The following is a 23,836-nucleotide window of genomic DNA, read 5'->3' as shown; positions in this document are numbered from 1 at the left end:
AAATAGGCGATGAGAGTTCTTATTTTTAGCTGATATTATGCTACTTTGAGATTAATTTCTAAAATTATTTTGGCATTAGTGTGTTGAAACTAGAGCTGCAGAGGATAAAGAAATTTTACTTCTAAAAAAAATTGAATTGTATATTTACTCTACGCAGTTTTCATGGCTAAGGTTAAGTTAGGTTAGGTTATTTTAATTACGGCAAAGCCTCGGGGGCTATCTGCGTAAGGACAGTGATGCCTTCGTGGAGGATGTTCTAAGGGAAACTGGCTCGTATACATATATATATAATATATATATTATATCAAGAATTGTAAAATTTATTTGGCCCTTTTGTTTCTGCATATTCCATGACTTTTCTGAATTTCAGAAAAATCGTAGATTAACCTTATATTCATTTTTTGTTGATTTCAACTAACAGTTTATATAAAGACAAAATTTAAAATGTGTTCATCCATTTGAACTTCTCTTTGTTACGCCTTGTTAACGTTCTAAAAAATGCTGCTTGTAAACACATTTGGTGAAAAATATTATAATGAAATAATACAGTTAAATGCAGGTACAAATGCATGTATGCACATATACTGAAGCTTGAAATATCCGGAATAGCTGCAAATGCACTCCATAGGAAATTCAGAAAGTCCACCCAAATGGTTTATTTCTTTCCCATAAGCAAAACACATAATATTTATTGTAAACAAAGAAAATAATTTTGTTCACTATATGTTTTTCCAACAAAGATTATGCTGTTGGAAGGAGGGAGAAAATACTTATATATTCTCCCTTTTAAAGGGCGACTGGGGATTAGGGGACTCAGTCGCCAAATCCTGGTAGTGAAGTATTAACGCCCCCCGTTTTTAGTTCGGGCGCCATTGCAGAGTCATTAGGTTATTTTGAAGCAGGAGACTTGAAAATTGAGTAATGTCCTTGCCGGGACTTGAACCGACCTCCCGAATACGCGCAGAGTGTGCTACCGTTACACCACGAAAGCATACTGGAAGGAGAGAGGAAATACCTTATAAATGAACTTAGCATACTTTTCTAGACTAAATTAAAAATTTATTATTTTAGCTCCTTAATATACACCAATTTCTGTTTCAGTTAAAATTCTTAAAATATGATATTAATTTATAATATAGGCAGCTCTTGAATTAATCGTAAAATGTTGTTATTCTTTTTACACCAAAGTAAACAAAGAAATTATTTTTTATTTGAGCATAGCAAAATGAATAACCTATCTCTATACAATAAAAATTGAAATAAGACATTATTTATTCATGCTGAAAAGTAGCAGTCTCTAGGTAAATGTCGCAAACTGACGTAAAAGAACAATAAAGTACCTTTCATATTATTATAAATAAAAAAAATCTCAATGACGTAATAAAATTAACAGTTGGCTTAACTTTACTTGCCCTGATAAGAGCAGGCGATCCCGGTAACTGGAAATCTGCATATATGGAATTTGGATAACTAAAGTTCTACTCTGTTTGCAAATATATGAATATCCATACGTTTGCATTGATAAAATCCTTGTTCTGTGCAAATATTTAAGATTTTTATATTTATCTTTTAATTTCTTTCATGTCCCTGTGATTTATATTCTGTGCATATATTTGAAACCTCTTAAGAAACATACTAACCGAAATAATTTGCATATTTTTGTTAATTCTGTTGCAGGAGATTATTCTGAAGCGGGCGGCTGATTTAGCTGAAGCCTTGTACAGTATGCCTCGAAATAACCAGTTAGCTCTGCCCGCGCCCCGGTCACCAGCTCTCAACAACGCAGCTGCCATGTCCGGCTTCAATGCCTACACAGGTCAGCTGGCTGTCAACGTGCAGGAGAACGGTAGGGACCCATGGCCCCACGTTCCCAATGCCTACTGCCATTGTCCAGGCAATCACATTGCTTAGGCTCACTTAGCCATAATGCATGTTCTGTCTTTATTCATCCTTTTTTCTTCTGTATCCTCTCTGCTTATTCATCAATAAGAAGCTCTCACTAATTTTTTAATATAATGTTTTTATAATGAATTATATGCTTTCAGATTCAGATTCTACTTTGCAGTTAAATATTAAATACAGTGGAGCCTCGTTATTTCGTCCTGAAATAAGTCGACATTCCGAATAGCATTACCTTACTTAAGAATTTGTTTTGGCTAGTAAATTATGCCATGAGTAAAATGTCATTCTCTCGACATTGTAAAGCTTATATAAGCGTAAGTCAGCCTAAATACTTCTTTCCAACAAAATCTTCTCTACTCAATATTTTCCAACAAGAGCAAGACTTTGGCATTACTTTATAAAATGGAGATTCAGAACATGAATAATAATTGGTATAGTATAATGCTTTTATCGTTAATAAGTAATGAAAAAAACTTACCTTAGCTTAATCCATTAACGTGTACTCCGTTAATGTTAGCACTCCGTTAACGTGCGAAAACTTCTGATGAAGAAAACATCTCGGAAGATGAATTGGCATTACAACCCACAAAACTTTTTAACAATGGATAAAAATGCCTGGTTCTTTTCAAAATGAAATTGTTAGAAACTATAGTTTATTTGCAATGAGGAAAAAAAAAAAAAAAAAAACTATTATTGAGTGATTTTTTTAATGCGTTTGAAAACAATCTTTATTGTAAACAAGTTAAATCGCAATAAGTGATGACGCATTGTGTTGTATGACACAAAATTATTTACATTTAAGTGTAGAATAATTAACACGTTATATTTATATTTTTTAGAAAACTGAACTATTAAATTATGGGAAACTTTTTCCTCTTTACCTCGATAATTTAATAGCATCACAATTCGATTTAAACTTCTTTATTCCGTGATGCGTCGTCTTATCGAGGCTTCACTGCATTTCAGAGTTAATAAAGTGAAGATAAAGGAAGTTATTCCGTACTCGAAGGAAGCAAAATAAATAAATAAATAAGTAAGAGTTGAAAATTACACTTTTAAATCATATCTAAAAAGCACTTTGCGTCTTTTCAACATAAACAAACCACTTTTTTTTTAAATCTGAAAGAAAATATTTTAATTTACGCTGTTATAAATTCATTTAATTTGAGTAAATCTGTCCTTTAGAGCATTTTCTTTTTTTGAAGCTATGACTAAGTGAAGTAAAGAGTAGAATAAATTTTATTCTCAGTATTAAAAATATTTGCACAAATGGACTAGTAAAAGGAGCATTGATCTAGATGTGATGGATATCATTGCCGTATCAGGAATCAGAATGTTAATTAGGTTATTGAGTAAACAAATTTTATGGAAAAGATAATACTTGGGTTGAACCCCAAAATTGATTCCTATGGTTCCTTAAACCAAATTAAATATTCTACAGATCTGATCACTAATTACCTAAAAGTTAAATAACAAATAGTTTTTAAGGCATACATCTTAATGCAAGGGAAAAAGAAATATCAAAATTGGCACAAATGTATAACAAGCAATGACATTTTGCATGCTAGAAAGGTTGCAAACTTTGCGCAAGCAAAACAAAACAAAACAAAACAAAAAATTGCTATATCTCCTGTTCTACTGGGCTGATTGACGAAATTTAATTTGCGTTTTTCATGTCTCGAAAGCGCGACATAGGATATTAGAATTATATATAGCACTGTTCTAACATGGGAATTTTGACACAAAATCTGACTTTTCTGAAATGATATACCGATTTTTTTCCATACTTCGACTTTACGAATAAAATTATTCCTAAATATTAAATTGTGTAAAATTTGGTGAGAAACTTACCGAGAAATTTAAAAGTTTATCTTGGCGCATATTTTTCAGTTTGAGCCAAGAGATAGCCCTTGGCGAAATTCTTTATAGTAACACATTTTCCTTTCTCTTTCGTTGTGTACCAGAGGAAAAAAGGTGCATTATTCATTCTGTCAAATAATTTTAACAAAGTGCCTAAACCACATTTGGCGTTACCGTCACTAATACCAAACACGCCAATCAAAACACGCCAATGTATAAATTCACATCTTTTGAAATTCTAAATAAAAATTGTAATTATTTTTTGCAGATACGCCTAGAAATACATCTAATTTCATGTGATGGTAAAAATGTTAAAGGATATAATGTAAACATTTGTTCAAAAATTTATAAAAATTACTAAAAAATACACATTTAAAAAAATAAGTCAGAATAAAATCTGAGAATTTTATTTGGATTGAGCCTAAATTTCGAACTGTGAAAGAAGGAATCAAGTAAGTTTAATAAAAAAAGAGATATTATTAAATAAATATATACCAAATTCAGTTAACACTGAGGAGCTAAAATTTAAAGAGAGCTAACTTTTAAAACTATTTGCGCGATTTTAACAAAACTTGGCACTTTAGCATGACTTGAGTCGTAGAATCGGCACATGGAAAACTATAAGTGTGTCATCACAAAAAGAGCCCGATTTTGTGTCAAAAGGCCTATGTTAGAACAATGATATACGTAGCGTATTTGGAAACTAAGTACCGTTTCATTCTAGCGCCGTCGCAGCGCTGTGGTAGGCGTCCCGCGCATGCGCACTAGTCTTTCCTGTTCACTGACTTTCAATTGTCGCCATTTTGGTTGCTCTATGTTGTGTTTTCAGTTTGCTGTGCACATTCAAAATGTGTAAGACAATTAGTTCTCCCGCTGACTGTGAGATTCGTGCCGTGATTAAATTTTTGAACCCGAGGAATGTTAAACCGGCCGAAATTTATCGTCAAGTGATAGAAGTTTACGGTGAATACGCGATAAGTGATGGAATGGTGAGAAAGTGGGTAAGAATGTTTAATGCAGGTCGAACAAATGTCCACGCCGAGGCTCGGAGTGGTCGGTCTTCTGTTGTCACCGATGATTTGGTAAGGAAAGTTGATGAAGCAATTCATGAGAACAGACGCTTCACAATGACAACTCTTTCAGAGGCATTTCCACAAATTTCACGCACTGTTTTGTTCGAAATTGTGTCTGACCGCTTGAATTATCGCAAACTGTGTTTGGTGGCAAGCGCTTTGGATCTGACGATGACACGAAAAATGCTGTGGAGTCGTGGTTATCGAAACTGGCGGGAAGTTTCTTTGACGATGGTATACAAAAACTGGTCACCCGCTATGACAAGTGTTTGATCATTGGCGGAAACTATGTTGAAAAATAGTTTAAGACATGTATTTTCATGTAAAAATAAAATTGTTTTAGAAAAAAAAATTGTTTTACTATTTTTCTTTTTTTTCAAAACGGTACTTAGTTTCCGAATACGCCTCGTATATAAATCTAATATATATCCTAAGTCGCACTTTTGAGACATGAAAAACGCAAGTTGAATTTCGTCAAACGACTTAGTAGAACAAGAGATTTAGAACTGTACTTTTTTGGAGGGCAAAGTGTATATCTTGTACTCATGGATAAAAAAGACAAAGTGATTATTAGAAAACTTGTAATTAATGAGATATGAAACAAATGCTCTTCTCTCAAATAAATGAGAAAAATAATTTTAACATGGAATATGCCTCCGTTCAGGTATGAAAGCAAACATGGAATCCCCTCCAAATGCTGTTGATTAAATTGTCAAACACTTCAATTGTACGTAATGACAACAATGTGATAAACCCCGTTGCAATTCATTCAAGGATCTTGAAGTGGAGACAAAGCAATTACTGGCCCTCTTGCTGTAGTCTCATACGTGTTCCATACTAGATTTAAGAGCTGGTGATGTAGCTAATCGATCAGTTCCATTCATACCTTACTCGTCGTACAATGTACTTCATATAATGTACTCGTCGACGACATGCTGCGAGGACGTACTTTATTGTCCGTTACAGTAAAGGATTCTCCGATTGTAGCAGCATCTCGATATTACAACCGATCTATTACAAAGATCGAGAATATCGTTTCTGTATATTTGAGTTGTGATTGAACGAACAGGGAGCATACGCATACGCATGCCCTTTTTTAATCTCCTAAACTGATTCCTTATCCAACGAAGAAACTGTGCTGTGGTAAGTACCAGGCTGGACAATATTTGATCCTTACTCTCCTCTAGCTCATAACATGATGTGCTTCATATTATACAGAGTGCATGGCTCATCTTTGAAGAATACCAACTGCGTACTTTACATTACTCTTTGCTCTAGACGATGTGTCCTCTTGCTAATCTTAGTCATTATAATGTGCATGAACTAGTGAGTGGAATACAAACAATGGGGCTACTGGCAGACAGTCTATGATGTGCAGTCTTATGCTCACTATAGAGAACTAATTGTCTTGACACGTATATTTGTTAAGAAGATGACTCCATAAACGATAAAGAATATTACAACCCATATTAGCTGCCCTGTCTCTGCAGGATGTGACAGGTCCATTTCCATTAAATAAAGTCTCTCCCTATCTTAGATTTCTGCTCGACGTCGTTAACAGTATTTCAACAAGAAAGTTTCAACAAATGAAACTTTTTCCCCAAATCAGCCCATTTGCATTTATAAAATGTCGTCATCCAGCCTATTAAGCTCCAACATTTCGCAAATAAGCACTGAAAACTTTCCGTTGCTTATATATAATATATATATATATATATATATATATTAATTTCATCATTTACCTCTGCTATAAAGTTTATTTGACGACCTTATAATTATTTTTATGATACTACAGCGAGAATGTGTTTTCCTTATCTTCTGGAGCCTTAAACATATTGAACCATGCATGGCTGCTTTCACCACTTTATCAGTTTTAATTTTAAATATTTCAACAGTTTCTATAGTCTGTTGTATGATCATTATGATGCTTTACTTTTAATGCAGAGAATCGACATTAGTAAAGATTTTTCTACTTTAAACTTGAAAATTGTATTCAAGAGCTTTCGGTTTTTCGGATATATTTTATCCATGAGTCAAAGTAAATAACACATGAAAAATACACTAACGTGGAAATGCTTTTAATAAAATAATATTATTTAAACCAATATAATTTTCATTAAGATATACCTACACATGTTTTATTATAAAAAATATTACTGTCGTAGGGGTAGCGTATAAATGCTGATTAAAATAAGCAAACATTTTAAAATCAAATGATTTTATTCGGCCCTTAAAAGTGCGTGATCAACCGGTATTCCTTTCTACTCTGCAATGTTAGCAGAATGAAGAAATTCCGCAGTTTTACACAGAAAAACGCTTAATAGTTCAGGAAATGATATATTATTGTTTCAAAATAGTATAATCACTGTCAAATTTCAATCTTGGTTCTGGAAGTAAGGAAACTGGTTTAAATTCAATGTTTATAGATATCTTGAATTCTATTGTGCGTCACGCTAGTGAAAGGAAATATTATTTTATATACCCGTAAATGAAATAAAAATAATATACTACCATTGATAAAAGCAAAGTTTATTCATCACTTTTTACACGAGTTTGTATTTTTATACATATTTACGTAAAATCAGACTGTTAGCGAAATTTATTGCAATCACGTAATTTCGATTCCCTATATATACATGTAACTGAAAAATTATTTACGAGTTTGAAAAGAAAATTTAGTAAAAGTGCAAATTCAATAATTTTAAATTCTTTATTTACATATTTTATGATGTAGCAATTTGAAAGCAAAACATATTTTAAATTCAAATTATTTCTATACGTTGTTTGAACAATAATTATTACTAAAATACGAAACATTCTACTGAACATATATCACTCAACAGAAGTGCTTGGCTTATCACGGTTCCCAAATTACTTTGTTTCTATTAGTTACAGCTCTAGTTTTAAACTGTAGAAGCTTTGCTAAAATTTAGTTTAATCCCCCCTTCTCAAACATACTAGCTTTCCCTAATAAAATCACGAAATCATTGAATATTTCCTTTTTACAATAGAAGTGTTAGTTCAAGAAGGAAATAATTATCTTTTATTCATAATAAAGATCTTTTGATATTTTAATATATCATTTCGAATCGAGACATGTAATTAAGCATAGTTAAGTCAAATTATTTTATTCTCAGTTACGTATTATATTATTATGGCATTAGAAGTATCATTGATTAATCGCAATAATGCTGCATAAGTCATAATAATCAACTGGATATATAGTAAGTTAAATGCATCCTAAATTAAATTTACCTACTGTTAAAATCAAAATAAAATTTCAATTATTACGGAGTGCGTTTATAGTTGTTTAATCACTCAGTTTGTTAAGCAATTAAAATTGAAAAATAGATTTTAAGGTTCTAGGCTTTCTAACAAAACGAACACGCTGAAGAGCAAATTTAAGAGATAGCATGAAAACGAAAATCGCGTAACGTGAGTAAGTTTGCAGAACTTTAGTTTTGAAAGCTAAGCAGAATTTTCTTCATCAGTTGTAGGAATGAAAATGATGAGTTACGCTGATTTCTGTTGCTATAGTGTCTTTAACATTTTAGACTTTACTAAATGAAAAATACTCTGAAAGGGCTATCTGCAAGACAACGTGGAAAATAAATTAAAGATCTTGTTTTCTCGTAATGGTAACAGTTGACAAGTAGAGTGGATGATAAATTTATGTTCAAGTTTCGTAGAGTAAAATGATGTAAAAACATTCAACTTTGTATTTGATCGTATCAACAACATACACACATACACTTTCTACCAGTGAGATGGTGTTTATTTCCTTTCAAAATGATGTTTTTTTAAGTCTGTCGATCGGATAAAAAGCATCATGTTTTTCTGCCACCAGCGACCGAGCAGCAAAGGCGCTGAACACTGGTAGCTCTGTACGGGGTTCGAAATCCCGGCGAACGGGATGGCTGCATGAGCGTTTGGTTTTCCCCAGGTGTAACGTGTATACGAGCGAGTTTCCCTTAGAAAGTTCTCCACGATGGCTTCCATTCCCTTAGGCAGATACAGCTCGTGTGCGTTGCTTAAATTATATAAACCAAAGAAAAAACTTTCTGTTTTTGGCATGTGTTAACCAAAGTCGAGTATGTCCGGATCATTCACAAGAATACTGAAACAACTTTCATTAGATATTCTAACATTTGACGCGACTTCTCCGACATTTTTTCGATTATTGCTGCGAGCATCATTCCGAACATACTCAATGTTTCAATCAGCTATCGAAGCTCCAGTATGTAGTTACACTTACTCTCGTTTACAAAACACAATCTTTATAGAATCACTTACGCCAGTCATACAACAGCGCAGTAAGTTAGTAAGTTTTTTCAGTTCTAAAGTTTTTGAAGCATTTTAGCGAATCAGATGAGGATGTTGAAAGAAGTTATCAACTTGATTATGAAAGCTAAAAATAACTAGATAAAAATAAAGACAAATCAATCAATGAAATAAAATATTAGAAGTGGCAGTAAATGGAAAAAACGTAGGATTACATTAATAATAGAAAAATGTGTACTTTAAGAGAAATACTTTTCATTTCTAAGTAATTTTTGTTTCGTACTCTAAAAATGCTCGCCAAAAACACTTCTTATTAAACTGAGCGTTAACATTCTTCAGTATATGTTTTGGTTATAATTTGTACACAAAGAGCAAAGTGCTTCTTCTTCTGTATCATAAAAAGTGTTACAGTTGATTTCTCCCTAGATTTATTGTTTATTTTCTACTTTTGCGTAAAGGACAATTTGATAAGCTCGCATTTCTTTTCTTACCCTATCCTTGTCATTTGCCTGCAATCTGTCAATTACTTTCTTAGTTCTTTTTCTTTTATTTATTTAATGTGTATGAATTTCTTCCTATTAGCTTAGTTTTATTTTTTACTTTATATTTACTGGTTTTGAGTTAGTGAGTTATGTTTCTTTTTGTACAGATTACGGCAGGACGCAAAGCAACAGTGTTTCCCCTCGAGGCTATGGCTCCAACGCGTCGACACCGCACAGCGCTAACGGTAGTTCCTATGGCACCGCAGCTATGAATGGCGGCTATGGCAGTCCCACCAACCTTGGCAATATGGCGGTACCCGGTTCACCAGGCCTTTTTAATGGTATGGTATGAATTCGAAATAAAGCATTTCCACCTTTCATGCTTTTTTTGTTTGTTTGTTTTACGAGTGTTCATATAGGTACGTGAAAGGCTCAAAAATGGCCCTAATATGGCCTTCTTCCTAAAAAGAATCAAGAATCAAAGTCATATATCAAATAGTTGCACTACGCATACCTTCCAATTGATGTCCAAGTTCCCTTGATCTGATAGAAAATGTAACATCTGCACAAAGCAGCTAAGATACTAGTTTATTTGGAAGCATGTTTGAAGAGGAAAGCGAGAAATTATCCGATTTTTGAACGCTGAAGTCAGAAATTAGTAGAGATTTATCAGAAGTACTAAAAGCGGCATTTTTAGAATTCTTCAGTCAGTCATGAGTAGAAACTTCGAAGAACTACCGGTTAGCAAGAACTTCAGTACCGACATTTTGGAAGCTGAGTTGAGAAACCGACACAGATTCATCAGAAGACACTGTCTGACGACAATGTCTAAAGACATTTTTACACTTCTTCACCAGGCTCATGAGCGGAAACCTCAAATAAGTATTTGTTAGCAAGGAATTTAGTACCGCATTTTGGAAGTTGATTTCAGAAACCAGATCAGCAGAAATTCATCACAAGCAGAACGAACGACATTTTTGAACTTCTTCATCAGGTTTCTCACTGGACACTTCAAAATGTTGGCAAGACGCTTAATACCGGCAATAATATGAAAGAAGCTGCGGTTTCTTGGATGAACGGGATGGGAACAATATTAAAAATCGTGAAGTGTTTTCAATGTACGTATTTTATTAATAAAAAGTAATAAAGTTCCTTTTTCATTCTTTCTTTTTTTTTATATCCACACTCAGAGACGGATACACGTACATTAATGGGAAACGAAATCTCAGCACCAAGAAGAAATTGTGCTAGATAAACGAAATTTGGGAGGCGCGTTTGCACATATGAAAGATCATGTCTATTGAAATTTTGCTCTAGGCGAATAAATGTGACGTTAATTTGCTTTAAATACGCTATTTTAACTTCGTATGCTCTTCCAGACTGGGCGTTATGAGCGAGATTTGAGTCAAGCATGCCTTTAAGGAGACGAAGTAGGCAGTATTATCTACTTATTGAGTTCGAAAAAGGCCGTGTAATAAGGCTACGAAAAGGCGACTTTGCAGAAAAACTTGGTAGAGATGTATTCACTATGCATGCGTGTTGGCAGCAGTAATAAGATACTATCTGAGGAAATCCGATGTCCAGACACATACGTGGGGAAAGAAAAGACCATAGTAATTTCCGCATGTCTGCAGCAGAGAGATACATCAAACTGTAATAAATTGATTACTTGAGGGACAGATCCGGGCCAGATGATCTGTAGTGGCTATACTACTAACTCCAAATCACTGCTATCTGAGATTTTGGGGTTGTCAAGTTAGAGCTTACTGTAAAGTGGAGTGGAGGTCTGTTGAGTTCTTAGATGAGAGCCGTTTCTGTTTTGGGGCCAGTGATGACAGTATATTGGTTAGAAGGAGGCGAAGTGAGCACTTAGAACCAAGCCGTCTGTGGCATATAGAAAAGAAAATGGAGACATTTCCTATGACAGCAGGAACACCTTCATCGTAATAGCCACTCACCTTGGCAGAAAAATTTTACCTCAGATGGTAACTGCATCGGTTGCACTGCCATTCCTGAGAAATATTCCAGGGACATGTTTCTAATAGAATAATTCTCCTCTCCTATAACTATTATACTATTATCACTCAACGCGCTCTACAGAGTGCCTTGGTCTGCAAGATCACTGGGTGTTTCTCCCAATGAGCACGGATGGGACACGACCGCACGACAAATCCAGCGTCATCCACAACCAGCTCTTTTTGACCAAGTGCAATAGGCATGGAATTGCATCCTACAAAATGACATACGGCACCTGTACGACGCAATGCATATGTGCTTGCATGCTTGCAATCAACATCGAGACGATTAAAGTGGTTATTTAATGTACCAACATTTCACATTTGAAACTTTTCGCTCATACTTTAACCTGTGACCTTGAAACATAAATTAATATGCTACCTAGAGAAATGCTTTGTCTGCTTTTGCTGTTGTTGTTGTGACTAATCTCGCTTGTCTGATATCAGAACAACGTGACAATGAGGCAAGATTGCGCTTGTCGTTCGCTAGAGGTTTGGACATCAAACAGCTGCCCCCAGTTCCGCCACCAGTTTTAAAGAACCTCAGTTCAGCCCCCCAATTTCAAAGAAGAGCAGGCCGGGATGACCTTTCCAGAGGACTTTCGGCTCGCCCCATATTTAGAGTGCCCCCATGTTGTGCAGAGACTATACATTTACAAACATTCATGCCTTCTCTGGGATTTGAAACCGGATCCTTCAGTACAGCAGTCAGCGTCGCTAACCACTATCCAGGTTAGACGGCTTGCCTACTTTTCTTTCCTCTAAATCGATTTCTTCATCTTATTGGGATTTCGTTTTCCATCAATCTATATACATCATAATTAGACCAACACTTTGATTACGTTTTAGGCTTAAGAATATAATTTTTGGCAAGAGATTCTGAACACATTCAATAATATTTCAATGAAACTTTGCGTTCGAAACGTTTACAATTTTGCCTTTTGAATTTAATCTTTAAATTTAATAAAATATAGTCTTCTCCTTATGCTGTTTTAATATAAACCTTCAGCTCGCAGAATTCTTAAAAGCTAATTTCTTTCAATATCACAGCAGTGTAAAAAAAAGCACACGGAACGTAACATTTTAAACAGAAGTTTGAGCTTATAGGCTTTTATTGATTTTTGCTTAGCAGCATCGGTAGCAAGACGTTGCTGTCTGAGATTTCAGTTATAATTACCCACTGTTATTCAGATTACGGTACGATTTTAGTTCTGTAAGCTCTGAGAGTAAGTTCTGAAGATTTTTCAGTTAATACCTAAATTAAAATTAATATTTTTTTACTTATGCTTTTTTTATTATTTAACCATTATTTTATTTTTTAAATCTAAAAATGTTAATTTTCTTTAAATCGTTACCGTGCTTTATATTTAAAACCATAAGATTTAACGTAAAGTGACAAGAACAAGGTACATAGAGAGGTAATAAATTTTTTACTTTGTTTTAAAAATTATTGCTCTGATTAACTACTGCCAAAATAGAAATGGTAACATTGTCAAGATACTCATGAAATATATCTTTGACGTGAAACTTATGCTTCTTTATGACTAAAATTTGGAGATCTTTAATTTTGTAAGAACATGTAGTTATTTCTAGTATTCTGACGAAATTACATATATTTTATTCAGCAAAAAATTTAGAAATAGAGCATGAACATAGATTCATCAGATTATATACGTAAAGTAACTGAGAACTACGTACTACAGCAAGAGATCTTTCGCGTTTGATATATACTGTACATAAAGTAACTGAGAACTACGTGTTACAGCAAGAGATCTTTCATGTTTGAAATAGAACTTAAACTAGTAAAATTATTGTAATGAGAGAAATTTCTATTGTATTCAAGATTTTTAAGAGACTCACTCTTCTACAAATAACCATGTGTTTTATACAAAAAACTGTGTAGATGTTACTTTAATTTTCTAACAGTTATTTTAAGTTTAAACATGCTTTACTGTCTATTCGTTTCCCATCTATTATTCCCTACCAGAATGAGTTTTAGTATAGCTTTTTATGCAAATGGGTTAGAACGAGTATTTAAGCAAGGTTAAACATATTTCGAGAGAGAGCTTAGGAGTGCTTACTGGCGCCCGAACTAAAAAGTGGTGGATGATGATTCTTCACCGCCAGAATTTAGCAACTGGGTCTCCGAATCTCCAGTCGCCCTTTAAGAAAAGGGATGGTCACTTTACTTAACTTGTGCCGCCAAACTAAGTTAATGGCACTACAGGGTTAGGAAGTCATCCTAGTCATTGCTAGCAATATGATGGTTAGGCCGCCTTTCTACATTTTACAGTAATCTGTAGTTTCTTGGATATAATTATTTTCATTCACTTGCTTCATTATCTCTAAGATGCCCTTGTTGCAGTAATAGTCCGTGAACAGTCTATTCACATAGTCGGAAGGAAAGAACCGCTGTCGAAGGTGCTCTGTCAGAGGGCAGGAGAGCAGGCAATGAAGTGCGTCCGCGTCTTCGATAGTATATAAGGCATTTTCTCCCTCCTTTCTGTATGCCTTCGTGGTGCAACGGTAGCACACTCGGAGTATTCGAGTCCCGGTGAAGGCATTGCTTATTTCATGTCGCTTTCTTTAAAATAACCTAATGACTCTACAACTGATTAATACTTTCGTCAAATATATTTTGCCAGATATGAAAAGTTTGTTTTAAGATTATTAAGGATTCCAAAGAGTTTACATGAAATACGAAAAGAAGCGGTCTCAGAAATTGAATGGTACTAAAGCAAAAGTTCACGAAATGTGACTATCACAGTATCTCCATCGGAGGAGAAAAATCTGTGCTGAAAAGAAATGTTTTAGGGGCAAGCAGAGAAAATTCCATTTCGGTTTAAGTGAAACGCATTAAATGTCAATTATCGAAAAAGGGTACACCTTTTCTGTCAATTTAAGTAGGTAGAACTCAGAGCAGTGGCCTTTTATTTAAGTTAGGAGATTAGATCCGAACTTAAATCTCATTTATTTTCTTCAAAATGTTGCTAGTTTTTAAAAATCAACTAATGTATTCAATTATTTTTTTATTTTTGTCTAGGAATGGGAAGTATCGTATCCTCGCCTTTCGCAGCAATGAATCCTTTTGCCCTTCCCACGTGCAATGGCCAGTCATATGGCAGTTCTATAGTGACATCTAAGTGACGGTGGAGTTGCGCCTCAACAGACTGGCGACTTTGAATCGACCGCAGACATTCCTTTTCAACAGGCCCCCCTCACATCCGATCTGGGCTTATAAGCCCTTTTGGAATGTAGCCATTTGCGTGGACTAGGCAGCGACATTTACAGTGACAGGAGATTTCTGGGACATATCCAGCAACTGAACACTGAAGGACACAAATCTGAATGCTGTACAGTTGATGCGAATCGCAAAATTTCATTGCCACCATTTTCATCTTCCGGTGTGTTTTACTTCAACTGCACTTGTTTAAGAACAAAAGACATCGGAATTCTAGGTTGAGATCCTTTGTGATACAACCTTGTTCTAAAGAGTCGCAGCAAATGGAAGTTTCTACAGAGTTTTAAAGACATGGAAAGAAGTTTTGAGTGCTGTAATCACACGAAACTGAATTACGTTTCAATATTTTTCTGTTTAAGAAGCCATTAGAAAAGATATAAATATGTATAGGTTCTGTTTCTCGTAATGGTTTGGCTTTGTTTAAAGCAGTTAAACAGGGATTTAAAGAAAGTATTCAATTTTAAAGGGCGCAAGTTAATGAAAATACGAAAAAATATTCATTACTGAAAAAAGATTCATTACTGAAAATAATAATGCTATAAATGCATTTATGATAAGTAATTTATTGTTTTTTAACTTCTGAGTTTTTAGGATCTGCTGGTAAGATCCTAATACTTGAATTCCAGCGCCATAATTACGTCAAATAACTAAAAAAGAATTTTTTGTTTGTCTCATGTTTTAGTTTCTGTCCATTATTTATTAATGTTATACAAGAGAAAGAAAGTATTATTTTTCAAGTTGATTATTTGTTTTTCTCTATAAACTCGTTGCCTAATTATTGTTATATTTCTATATTTATATACATTAGAATTTTTTATTATTTATATTGAGTGCAATTATATTTGTCATTAAACATTATAAATGCTCAAAAGCAAAATTTTTTTTCTTAATTTAAATTTCGCTATTTCATATTTATATTTAGCCGATGAATGAAATTTATAAAATGTTTTCTTTCGGTTTCCTGAGAGGAAGAATTTTATAGAGTAACACATCAACACTGTTTCTCAAAAGACTTTTCATTTTAGAAAAGATATTAGCCGATGACAAAATATTTTAATATTGTGTATCGTTTGAAAACAAATTATAATTTCTCTATCAAACTCATAATTTAGAACGATGTTTGAAGAGGAGGTAGATGTAGATAAATAAAAGAGTCGGAGAGAATCATGAAATGTGAGAATGATAAATATTATTCCGATCTTTAGAGCTGCTATTACATCCAATTACTTTTCAAGAATTCATTGTCAAAACTAGTATTTAAAATTCTCACAATGTGTAAATTGAAAGGACATTTTACAGTCACTCGTGCATTTTGCGAGAGATCTTAAAAGTACACAAGCAAGTCAACCACATCGTTCATCAATAGTTCACGGACATCTGTATATTTTAGTGATCTTAGCTTCTTTCACAAACATTAATCCTTAGGGCAGAGAGACGAATGCTGAAGACAATATCAATCTCATATTTTTCTTAAATTACATTTGAATACTTTCTCTGGAATATTCTTTTCCTTAAAAGCTTCTCTTTAATCTAATTTCCAAAACCTTCTTCCTGACTGTTATGTCAGACCACTGAAACGTTTCGTTTTCCACACTTGAAGTAAATTAAAAAAAAAAAAAAATCGTGGTAGTTCCCGAAGTCTGGATTTCGACACACCAGAGGACCGGGAGATAAATTTTAGTGTATAGTGAAGTTCCGTTGTTTTATGTGTTTTCTTAGATTATTATATACACATATAATATATTTGTTAATTATATTTACTAATTAGTTGTTAGTAGTAAAATTTATTTATTATTATTTCGTCAGTAATATCTTCTACAGTTCTCCATTTTGTAGCTGTTTTCTTCCAAATTACTCACCAAAAATTGTTACATGCATGCGGAACACGATTGTAACTATAAGTAAGTGGATCGCGATGTTAAAAACGTTTGAAAAGCACTGTTACAACTACACCTGATTTCTTATTAGTTGAAACTGAATTATGAAGTTTCGTTTCGGCCTTTTTCAAGTAAATTATTATTTGAGCTCTAAAGATAAGGTATTTAAAAATTTTAAAGCCATGCAATGTCCTAATGAATTAAATTAATTGCCAAATAAAGAAATCAAGTTAATTAAGTTCATTAAAAGTGCAAAAGTTTAAAAAAGCAAAATTCCTGAAATGTACCGATTAATTTTTATGCTAGGATATTATAAAATGTTCCTCTAGCCGTCTTAATTATGTTTATTTTTAGAAAAAGAGAAAATTTACTGGTTTGCTTGCGGAATATGTACACCCCCCCCCGTAAAGATATAGCCTTTTCCTTTAAAATAAACCTTACTCTCAAAACAGTAATTTATGTAATTTTTATTATGAATTTCTTAGGAAAAATATACTATTAAAATTGCAACTAATTATTTAATTTTTTTGTTTTTCGTTTTCCCCCTACGATCTAGCAAATAAAATTCAGTATATGAGATTGCTCAAAGTTGTTTTTTATTTCCTCGTTTAGATTCTTAATGACTGCTTGGAGTTTGCAAGATTTTTTTTAATGTGCAATGTGAATATGAGTCAGTTTCCTGTATAAAGTTTTCCATCGAGGCATTTTTTCCCAGACAACTAGCTTTCAAGTTCTTTGCTGCAGTATATACTGAATGAGCTAGTTGCAAATTCGATTTGGATGTACAATTTTCTTAATGTGGAACCTTATGATAGATAGCTAAACTAACCGAGCAAAAATTACGGATAAATTCAAAAATTATTGACACATTTCAAACGTATGTTTATAGTTATCAGTAAAATACATTTTAATAAAATTTATGAATTAAATTAAATACTGACTTTTTGTAAAATTCATGGTTAAAAAAGTACACAGGAATTTAAATTTTTGACATGAAAGTAAGAAAATCGGCATTCCTTATATTTTTCAAGAGTTGAGTACTCATACATTTCGATATCAGGTATGATTTTTATAATTTCAAAATTTACTTGTTTTCTAGATTAAAACCTTACGTTTCATTATGAGATACTCGTTTTAAGTTTTTTGGGGAGGAAGAATTCTTTTACATTTTGGGCTAAGAAGATCCTTTCATTAATTTTCTGTTAGGTTTTTAAATACGATTTGGTACTTCATGTACAATGTTAAATGATATAGTGGTATGGAAAGGAGAAGTATGTAACAATAACATGCTCAGCTAATTAGCTACGCACGCTAAAATTTGGAAATTTTCTTCTAAACTTTAATTTGACATTTTCTATATTCTAACAGAACAACATTACGTTACGCCGATTTATCAGTAGCACTTTACTGAAATTTCATTCACACCCGGAGCTCAGTTACAAATAATCTTAAAAAAAACTAGTATTTTTCCTCCTTCTAGGTATATTTATTCCTGTCTGCTTGCTAAAATGATGTTCATATTTAAAAAAACTAACATAATCAATTTTAATGATCAGAATTTATTTTTATATAAAACTGAGAGTAAATTTACGGCGAGTTCATTTTATTAAGGGGGAAGGAATTATTACCTTAAACCTAATCGATGAGAAAGCTGAATTAATAAACTTTCTTTATTTCAATCTGATTTACGTATTAGATAAATTATATATTAAATTTAATATTGACTTTTTAAACTTCATGCGTTAAAAGTAAATCGAAAGATATATTTTTCGCAGAAACTGAAAATGTATTCCATGAAGTAAATGATTTCGAGAAGATTAATTTTGAGGTGACAGAGGTTAGTTCCTGATTTATAAAAACGAATGCATATTATATGTACTCGCTTTCTTGTAAGCATTAAAAAGTTGTAACACGAAAGCTTAAGAAAACAATATTGTCATCAATGCTTTTCATGGAAGACTTTATAAAAGAACTCAGCTTGCGTTTTAAGTAAGCGGGAAAACACGGAAGAAATCCAACTCAGGCATTTCGCTTTAGAGAAGATCGAGCTTAGAGAATAGAAGTAATAGACACTTTTATCTCCTTGGACTCTGCTGGTGTGTTGTAATTTTAACTGAAAAAAATAAAATGGGAGGAAATGGAGTAATGTTATTCTTTATTTAAATATTTTCCCCTTTCTTTAAATTGTGAGACAAAAAAGGAGGAAAAAATCGGAAAAAAAATAATGATACCTTGTAAACAGTTTAAGACTTTATGGGCTGTTAGATGATACCTTGATAAAAAGTTTAATGCTATAATTTAACCTTGATAAACAGTTTAAGACTTTATGGCTGTAAAAAGTTTAAGACTTTAACTAATAATATATTTCTTTTTATACTATATTAATTAACTCAAGCTTCTCGTTTTGTTTGGCTTAAGTCTAGCCTGAGATAATTACTGCGATTAAAAAATTTAAAAGTGTTATGTGAGATCAATATGAGCATTCATATCTCTGCCCTTAGGTGAGAGAGCTTCATTAAAGTTTTAAATTTAGAAACGACAGTTTTAAAAACGTGTTCCATTTTTTAAAAAAGAAGGTGTCTTAAATGACGCATATCCTAAGACAACATGCTCTCACGGTTATTGTCATACCTTTTACAACGCGCTTGTACTTTAATCGAGACATCACTAACAAATGGCAATTTTACCTAATGTCCTGCCTTGGCCACTCAGAAGAAAACTACAGATAACTAAAATCCAGAATTGAGATTCAAGTATCATAAGGATTTAAAGCGCAGCAGTACTCTTAAACGAAAGTGTTGTTAAATTAATTCTATAGCAGAAAGCTTTTCTAAATTAGAAAGTGAAGAAGTGTGCTGTTTTTTGCAAGTCTGCAGTGCTGTGAATCCTTATAGTAACTTAGAGTTTCAAAGCATCTGGCTTCTGTAAAGATATATATGAGACCTTGTAATATTCATTTGATGCAGTGTTCATGTACATAATCTATACAGGCAGTTTGGCATGTGATAAATCCATTTATCATACTTCTGTAATATAATGTTCGTCTACTTAAATTACCTCTGATCTCTGAAATTTAAAATTGGGGCATTCTGTGTGTGACCACATCAATTTAATTGTTTAATTCTAGTCAAGTTTTGGTTGATATTAACACCCCATGTTCTCAGTATGACTGAGAGGTCAGTCACCATCATCATACCATTGTTTGGTGTTTTTAAATAAAAACAAAACGTAATTTTATGCTAAATGATATTTTTGCTTCATTTCTATGTGCACTGTAATTCATTTACTTAGAAGTGTGATTTGAATTTTTGTGGAGCGAAATAATGTTATAGTACAGCAATCATATTGCATCCTTTAACATCAACAAAAATAATCAAGATTTTTAAGTTATGTGTCATTCTCATGACTATTACAGAAAAGAATTGAAGAAAAATAATTTAGCTAATAAAAGCTTTTCTGATAAAACCCACAATATATGCACGACATCTGATCCAATATGCATAGTAATACAGTCTCGGACCAGAATTTTTATTCCGTTTTTTCCAGTTTAATAGAAATGGTCAGTTACCTCATAAAATAAATATCTCTAAATTTTCTCCTGAAAGAGTATTGCGATGGATAACAAACACACTCTAAGTAAATCACATTGTACAGCAAGAATTCCATGCCGGTTTACCTGAAGTCCCGTTGGCTTTCCATCCAATGCAAAATTAAACTGAAGTTACTAACTCGATAATGTAATAAAGAAATTTTACCACTCTACTACCATTCTTTTGTGCAACTGCAGGTGAGTGATATTATTTTGCCAAATAGTATTTACAAGCATCCTAATGAAAGGTGAGTGAGAAAAGTATTTTATGGCCACAAGATTTCTAAACCGGTACCCTGATTATTAGAAAAGTAAGTAGGAGTACAGTGATTGTTTGCTCAGTTTTCACATCTTAGTATAATGTAAATTAGCATTGAAAAGCATGATCTTTATTAAATCCTATTAGAAGGGGAGGGTGATAAATTATTTCTTTCATTAAGTCAAAATGTATTGACTTAAAGCTGTATACGATATTATTAATCTTGATGTATTGCGACTCTTTTGTGACATTGCTTGTGATGTGTAACGCTAATGTAATGTAACGTAATTGGAAAAATAAACTGTTTTATTACTATAAACTATCATTGTTGAAAGATTTCCATGAAGTAAGTCACTTTGCCTCTTTCACACAGCCTTAAAAATTATACATACATGATTTCAAATTGAGATGCATTTCATCACATTTAATGATGCCTATGGTAAGTACAAAGCAAACAATACTTGGGAACAAATAAGAAAGGTAAGAAAAGCTATTTATTTATAAAACACAGATATTTGCAAAGTAAGTATGGAACGATTACATAGACTTTCGAAAAGTGTTGAAATCCTCCAAAATGCAGTTTAACAAAACAACTACTAAATTGGTTAAATCAGCAGATTTTAATATCAAAAGATTTAATAATAATTTCCTAACGCAAGAAGCTCTGTAATTTAACTTACAATATTAGGGGAAATAACATTTATTTTCCACCAATAAAATGTACCCGAGATTAGCTTTGGAAAACTAGAGGCGGTAAAGGAAAAATTTAAAAAAAAGTGCATGCGATATATCAAGTGAACGGACATCAACATGTACTGAATAAAAGCGAAGATCCATAGCGAACTAAAAATGAAAGTATATAAATTATACATGCGATTATATTAATCATGAAAGTGCCAGTTGCTGCACAATATTAAATGGAGTTAGATATTAAGACGCTAAACAGAACAAACAAATGGTACATTAGGCTTCTACCTACGGCCATTCTTCAAGGAATTTCAGTGCAAAAGATAGCTAGATAGAGCAGTTGGCTTGAGACGGTAAACAGGACAACCGAGTGGTACGTTAGGTTTGTATCTACGGCCAATTCATCAAGCATTCAAGGGATTTCAGTGCTGAAGATTTCTCATTAGTGATTTAACAATTCTGGAAGAAATTCTCGCAATCCACCATGTGAGCTCTCATGATGTAAGTGGTGATCACGTCCAGCTAGTTTTTCAATGATTTTCGTTTCGAATCCCGGCGAGAGCATGGCTGACTTTTCGTTCTGCCTGCTCCCAAAAATCTAACATTCTGTGCAATTTGATGTAGCAAAGCAGTGAAACCCTGGGAGTTAACGTCATGGTTTTGATTCCCAAAGACCGATTAGACTGGAAACAAAAAAGACTCTTAGATTTTTTTTCAGTTATGAAGCAACATGACTACGTTTACACATGGAAAGTCCTTCCACAAATTATTTCTTTTGGGGCAGCTAGAAGTAGAATAACTTGTGATCGTTGAAAATCTAGTACAGAAAATCATTTGAGACTAACGAAAAATTAGAAGCCTGCTTTTAAATCTTTTGTACCAGATTCATCATAAAATATACCGTAATCGGAACAACTCAGGGTTTTGAGGGAGAAACGCAAGTGAGAATTCTTAAATGCGATTATAAATAGTCAACATAACTATCTATTTTAAAAGCCTGACTATAGTTACTATTGTATTCGTAAGCGAAAAATTATTTTAAAGATGGTATCAGATCGAACTGTAGCGAAAATTTATTGAAGTGCCTGGGAGCATACCTTAAACTGTTTTTCTGGAGCATAATCTTACACTTTAGCTGCAACATCTTAGTTCATACTTTTATTTGTTAATTCAATTTTCAATTCCTCGTGTTACACAAAGTACACCACAAGGCTTACACAAGTGAGTTATAGCACTGCCAAAATAAATAAACATATTAGCATTGCAAATAGCACTCAAAGGAGGAAAAAAAAATTTAAATAAGTAAAAAAGTCAAAAGAAACACAAAATAAAATATAGCCATGAAATAAAGGGAACTCAGTAGTGTAAACTGTGAATAAAATTCGGAAAAGCAGAAATTGTTTCTTTATTTCATAAAAATTCAGAAAAAATTGGTGGCTAAAATACAGATAGTTGCTTTAGAGTGACTGAAATATCTTCTTTTATTGGATACGAATGAATGCACTCAAGAAGAAAATAATTAGCACCTTTATCGTCGCTATCACAACTACACAAAGTACCTAAAGCAAGTCCAGATTGCTTTAAATAGCTGTTAAAATTGCCATGTCCAGTTAAATATTGATTTAATTTAAAATCTATTGAAGATTGTTCACATAATGGTGATGGTGGTGTGTGGTGTATTTAATTATGGCAAAGCACACTAGGGCTATCTGCCTAAGAGGAGGGATGCCTTTCGTGGAGGACTTTTTTAGGGAAACTGGCTCGTATACACGTTACACATGGGGAAAACCACGAAAAGACCCATGCAGCCAGCCCGTTCGCGGGATTTGAACCTCGGACCGAACTACCAGTGTTCAGCGACTTTACCGTTCGGCCGCTGGTGGGCTCACATAATGGTGAACAAATTTATAAAATTTGTTGCAGTATATTTTAAATAGAGCCATTTTGTCATTTTCAAGATTTTTGTTCCTCCAGAAGAAGTAACCTAGCTATAAAATTTACGGGAACTACATTTTTATGTTTTTTGACAGCATCATTCCAGTTATAATCTAACCTTTATTCATTTTATAAAACATTGCTGATTTGAAGCTTCGTTCCCTATCAGCATACAAAAATTTCTATTCATCTTATTTGGGACAAAATGCTAATCCAAGTTCTAATGCAGTTAGCTTAATGTCTGTTTTTTTTCCAAGTTTTAATTTAGGTGAGAAAATTTTCTCCGAAGTAGAATGATACCGCATTAATCTTAATGTGCTAATTTTTGATTTTATTGTAACTACAGAGGAGAAACAAGGGAGAGAATTTCATTAGTTATTAAAATCTAACATGAGGGTTAAAAATTCTATTGACAACATACATATACATCTAAAAACTAAGCTATCTTGCTAAATGAGCCCATTCTAAAATGTCGTTGAAAATGTTGTTGTCTTGAAATTGGACGCCCAATCAATGTTCTTATATGTACTTCTTAAGTTATACGGGAAAAGTTCATTTCTATGAAACGAAGATTTCCTATGTTTAAAAATTTTCATCTTCAAAAGTATATCACATAAATGCATGTAAACTATATT

At 33.1% G+C, this 23,836-nt stretch overlaps 1 protein-coding gene across 3 annotated transcripts in view; it reads left to right on the top strand.

The window, feature by feature from the left end:
* kn (EBF transcription factor knot) overlaps positions 1 to 20,881 on the top strand; it is a 386,251-nt gene extending 365,370 nt beyond the window's left edge. For 2 of the 3 annotated variants that reach the window (XM_085809758.1, XM_085809757.1), the window contains exons 12-14: positions 1,678 to 1,846; positions 9,766 to 9,939; positions 14,657 to 20,881. In XM_085809758.1, the coding sequence (XP_085665884.1) occupies positions 1,678 to 1,846; positions 9,766 to 9,939; positions 14,657 to 14,760 (447 nt within the window). In that variant the 3' untranslated portion in view covers positions 14,761 to 20,881. The remainder of the gene's footprint in view (positions 1 to 1,677; positions 1,847 to 9,765; positions 9,940 to 14,656) is intronic. The other variant, XM_085809759.1, reaches the window with a different exon arrangement.
* Positions 20,882 to 23,836: the final 2,955 nt, after the last annotated feature.

This window comes from Stegodyphus dumicola, chromosome X2, assembly GCF_044657685.1.
Source record: "Stegodyphus dumicola isolate Sdum_Otavi_A_Nest chromosome X2, ASM4465768v1".
Lineage (NCBI taxonomy): Eukaryota > Metazoa > Arthropoda > Arachnida > Araneae > Eresidae > Stegodyphus > Stegodyphus dumicola.
The sequence above is the reverse complement of the archived record's forward strand: the minus strand, read 5'-3'. Positions and strand labels throughout refer to the sequence as shown.